General features: G+C 54.3%; 3 protein-coding genes across 3 annotated transcripts; all 3 read right to left on the bottom strand.

Annotated features, from left to right (window-relative positions):
* Positions 1 to 216: 216 nt before the first annotated feature.
* Positions 217 to 951, bottom strand: LOC135823650 (uncharacterized). Its single transcript, XM_065336498.1, has one exon. The coding sequence runs from the start codon at positions 949 to 951 to the stop codon at positions 217 to 219; it is 735 nt and encodes a 244-aa protein (XP_065192570.1).
* Positions 952 to 1,145: 194 nt separating this feature from the next.
* LOC135823649 (uncharacterized) lies at positions 1,146 to 1,907 on the bottom strand. Its single transcript, XM_065336497.1, has one exon. The coding sequence runs from the start codon at positions 1,905 to 1,907 to the stop codon at positions 1,146 to 1,148; it is 762 nt and encodes a 253-aa protein (XP_065192569.1).
* Positions 1,908 to 2,244: 337 nt separating this feature from the next.
* Positions 2,245 to 3,830, bottom strand: LOC135822437 (uncharacterized). The gene has a single exon (XM_065335204.1). It carries the CDS (start codon positions 3,820 to 3,822, stop codon positions 2,722 to 2,724), a length of 1,101 nt encoding a protein of 366 aa, XP_065191276.1. The 5' UTR covers positions 3,823 to 3,830; the 3' UTR covers positions 2,245 to 2,721.
* Positions 3,831 to 4,808: the final 978 nt, after the last annotated feature.

Raw genomic sequence — 4,808 nt, 5'->3', positions numbered from 1 at the left:
AGTGTGAACGAGAGACGGTCGGCCTGCCGTGGGCAGGAGCTGCGACCGGTAGTGATTGAAATGAGCCAGCTGCGGAGATAGACTGCCCGTTCCCAATATCCCCAATATGGCATGAGAGTAATAATGAAATACGACTGGTGTATTGTGCTGTACTGACAGCAGCAATGTAAAGCTAAAGCTAAGCAGTTCAGGCATGATGTGGTCACTAACCCGCAGCTACCATTGATGACTTTGAACTGCAGCTAATTGACGTGACACTCGCAGGGTGTCAGCTGTAGCAGCCCGGATGTAGCGGTGGACCGCATCACTGCGCCATCTACCCATGATACGGATGATGTGTTCGGGGACACCTGCCATGGCCGCTGATGTTGCGGCGCCAATCCGGAAAGAGTGACTGGCATATGCACTCGGGTCCGTGACCCCACAGAGTGGCAGCAGGTTGCGCAGTTCAGAGGACACTGCATTTCTTGTAAGCGGCTGGCCATTAGCATAAGTGAACAGATGGTCGCCGCCGGGGCGAAACGCCAGGTAGTTTGCCATGGCCTGCACTGGGCAGATCAGTGCGTCCGTGCTGGCTCCAACCAATACTGTGTGGCCCGTGCTGTCGGGGTCCGTCTTAGATGAGCGCAAGTTTACCGATAACGACCGCTGGTCAGTACTGATCGTCACATCACATCGCCTCAGGCCAGCAGTCAGTTCTCCACAACGGAAGAACCCATGAAACGCCAAGGAAAAAGCTGCCCTTAGCATGGCCTTGTCGTGAGGGTGCCGCATGCATGGAACGGCAACATGCCGGCAGATCTCCCTGAGAAGTGGAGTGGTTATCGGCAGACGATGACGCTGTGTCGATGACGACCTGTCGATGCCCCGCAGGACCCTAGCGAGGAGAGTTGTTGGGCCCGACGGGTAAGCAAAGCCAAGTTCCACATGAAGGTTGCGGATTGCCGACATGTAGACACGGACAGATCGAGGCTGAAGAGTCCTGAACAACTCGGCAGCAAAATAGCACAAAGTAAAGTCGTCGCCCGGCAATGGGTTGCAGGCATGCACTTGGCAGAACTGGAAGTAGCGGGTCTCGGCGGTAGAATACGTCCGGCGGGAGGATGGTGCTATTGCCAGTGCTGCTAGCTGTAGCACGGAGTCTGTCAACGGAGAGTTGGCAAGACTGGCTGATCTGGCTCGGCTGCTGCTTCCGGGGCCTGGTGCCTGAATACCTGCAGCAAATTGCGAGACAATGCATCGGCGACAGTGTTAGTGACACCAGGAATGTGGACAGCTGACACCAAGAAGTCATGCTCAATACACAGCAGATACAATGCCCGGATAAGTGTCATGACTGGCGGTGAACGGCAGGTACCGGAGCGTATACAGTCCACCACGGCCTTGTTGTCACACTGAAACTGAATGCGTCGCCTGCTCCACTCCGAACCCCAGGTCGCGCAGGCAACTATGATAGCATACATTTCTTTGAACTCAATGTTCTCGTTCTCGTTCTGGGCTGTCCACTCTCCTCTCAGCCACCGGCCGTTGTAGAAGGCACCATAACCGTGAGTGCCGCTGGCATCAGTCTGTAGTTGCATGTCGGGGGCTGGCGTCCACTCATCCACCAGGAAGAATGACTTCCCATTCCATATGGTCAGGGCCTCTGCCCACCACAACAGGTCTGCCATTGCCGATGCCGAAACGCGTAGCCATTGGTGCAATGGTGTTGATCGAGTTGCTCTGTCCAGGTCGTACAGGCGTCTCAGGAATGTGCGACCAGCTGGTACAGCTCTGGACGCGAACGAGAGTTTGCCCAATACGGAGGCGAGGTCGCGTTTCTGAACCCGGCCGGATTGGACGAGGGCCGACACGGTGGTAGATAGCTTAGTCAGCTTTGAGGGTGGAAGGCGGATCTCCAGAGCCATTGTGTCCAGCTCTAAGCCCAGGAAGGTGAGAACCGTAGAGGGGCCGTCAACCTTCTCAGGTGCAACTGGGACCTGTAAATATGCAAACAGGTCGAGCAGTAGTGACTTCTGGTGCTGGGCAAGAGGAAGACTGGGAGGCGATACATTCAGGAAGTCATCCAGATAATGAATGAGATGGGGAAGGCGGCATGTGTCCTCCAGAACCCAATGAAGGGCAGATGCAAACTTGTCAAATATGTACGGAGCTGACCGAAGGCCGAACGGGAGGACTTTTTCGAAATAGTAACGACCATCCCAAGAGATACCCAACAAGTGTCAGTCAGAGGGGGCAACAGGGCATAATCGGAAGGCGTTTCGAATGTCCACTTTGGTCAGGTAGCAACCACGGCCTAACTTCATGATATAGGAGATAGCCGAATCGACAGTGTCATACTCCAAGCTGAATGACTCCCGGGAAATACCATCATTGACACTGCGGCCAGTGGGGGAGGATAGGTCATGGATGAGGCGAAATTTGCCATTGGATTTTGGGATCAGGCCCAAACCCGAGGTTTGAAACAGCTGATATGGCGGCTCAGCAAACGGACCAGCTGTTTCCCCAGCATCGCAACAAGACTGTAGGTACAGGGTGACAAATTGTTTATTGCAGAGACTAGACGGATGATTGACAGATTGAATGCATGATACCAGAGGAGTGGTGTGACCAATCGAGAAGCCGTTTAACATGCCAGCACATACATAATCACGAAACAGGGCATCAGGGTGAGCAGCTAGCAGTGCAGTTAGCCGAGGCACGTTGACTGGAGTGACGACGTCACTGGGAAGACTGAGAGGCCGCTCGGGTGCAAGTCTTCTTTGGGTGTTTGCCGCGGCATGACAGACAGACATGGGCCCGTATGCAGGACGGGTATGTGCAGGCGCCGTTGTTGTAATTCCGGCAGATCTGGCGGCCATCGTGACGAGGAGCTGGGCTGGTGGCTGACTGGCTCCCGCCTGCGTGCTGCGCAAGAGGGAGCCCTCCACGAAAGGGGCAATGCGGGGCTGGAGATGGGTGCACGAGAGAACAACGCGAGCAGATAGGGCGCCCGCGGCTCGTGAAGCAGGACTGCCAGAGGTTAGGGTCCAGTTGCCGCCAGGAATACAGGTGCGGCATGGCAGCAAGACCAGCACGGAAACGACGGTCATAGGTCAGCCACGCGTCGGTCAGATAATTGTTGTTGGCCTCGATGATGTTGGCTTGGTACGCCAGCAAATCTGGAGCTTGGTCCGGCGACGCATCGACCAGGACTCTGGTGAACAAGGTGAAGGCCTCTAACCACGTCGCCAAGTCATGGACTCGGCGCTTGGAGGGCTGGGGAGTGGACGAGCTCTGCACCAGCTCAACGGACCTGCCGTTCACCAACGACAACTGCAGGACATCACTACTGCCGGACATGGCTTCAGGCAACAAGTCCCCAAATTCGACAAACTCACCTCGTGTGATACGTTCCCGTAGCCGTGGAGGGATGACGGGGAGTCCTGGAGAGCCGGCTGCGCAAGCCAAGTGCATCGGGGAAGGCTGCCCCAGCGGGAGAGGAGCTGATGCTGGTGCTGGTGCTGGTGCGGCAATGGGCGAGGTGGTAGGGGCGACGACGTTGGATTCCAAACGCTCCACGCGCTCCAGGAGGGGCTGGATAACACCAGTCAGGTCGCTCAGGGTGAGAGGAGCTGGTTGTGACGGCGCAGGAGAAGTCACCTGGTCCGCATTGGCTGAAATGTGCCCATGAGCATGGATCACACGGGACCTCGCTCTCCGATGGTCTTGAGAATTCGCAGAATTCACAGCCCGCTGCGGATACGGGTAGAGAGCTGGGGGACCGTCAGCGTCAGTGCCAGCAGCGCTTGCACCCCGTGAGGTGCTCCGTGTTCTTGGCATGTCCGTTGAGGCAGGAAAATGTAGGAAATTGACAACTGACGGACAAACCAGTGAACAGTCAAGTCGTCAGAACGCAAAAGTGACAAAGGAGTCTCTCTTTTCTCCTTCTCTCTCGCTAAAGCAAGATTTGGAATGCATGCGTGGGAGAGTGGCGCGCGCTGCGCATGCGCATGTATAGCAATGACATCATAATCAGATGCATGATCATCAGACTAAGTATGAGTGGTAGATGTTCCACGTTCGTTAACAGGGCTTAGCGCACACGCTAAACCACCATTAAAGAAAGAGTATATTTGCAAGTTGCTTGGAGGAGATGACTGGACAAATGATGAAGATATAAGAAAAGACACAGGATTAAAAGGTGCACTGATCAGCAAGAAAGGTGCACGGGTCAGCGAAAATTTGTACAACAAAAAGACCCGAACGGGAAGGAAGGCCAAGACAGCAGACACCAAATGCAATGCCCTCCCAACGGGGACCAGTACAGGAAGGAAGTGTGTTCAAAGGGGGCGACTAATATGCATGCGAGCACAACAAAAGTATGATGTCACTCCTATCATCTGTATTGTCTGATACCTGCAGTCTGGAGACTGACATTGTTGTCCAAGATGTTTGTGATGCGATCGAGCATGACATCATCCAGCGACTTACAGGAACTCCTGAGCCAGCGACTTTCGGCGGGCCAGTGTGCAGTAAGTACAGTGCAGCAGGATTAATTTACTGTATTTTCCAGGGTGCTAGCCACACTTTAAAACCCCTAAAAACTCGCAAATAATCCCTGTGGCTAAGACTCCGAATGCGGGATGCGAACCGACCAGTGCTACAGCGCTACATGCATATAAATTTATTTTGCCATCCAACTACTGTTCATGTAATCCATCATTGCACCACCGTGTACCCAATGCATGCATGCCCACACGGTGCCATATAGAAGATGGCAATGCCTCGGAAAATAACACACGCAGTACTTGGCAGAAAACGTTGGA

Source organism: Sycon ciliatum, chromosome 8, assembly GCF_964019385.1.
Source record: "Sycon ciliatum chromosome 8, ocSycCili1.1, whole genome shotgun sequence".
NCBI lineage: Eukaryota > Metazoa > Porifera > Calcarea > Leucosolenida > Sycettidae > Sycon > Sycon ciliatum.
Note: the sequence above shows the minus strand (reverse complement) of the source record. Positions and strands in the feature narration are given on the sequence as shown.

Bases quoted from the DNA above. Each gene is read 5' to 3' on its own strand.
- LOC135823649 (XM_065336497.1), bottom strand. From the start codon at position 1,907: ATGGCTCTGGAGATCCGCCTTCCACCCTCAAAGCTGACTAAGCTATCT.
- LOC135823650 (XM_065336498.1), bottom strand. From the start codon at position 951: ATGTCGGCAATCCGCAACCTTCATGTGGAACTTGGCTTTGCTTACCCG.
- LOC135822437 (XM_065335204.1), bottom strand. From the start codon at position 3,822: ATGCCAAGAACACGGAGCACCTCACGGGGTGCAAGCGCTGCTGGCACT.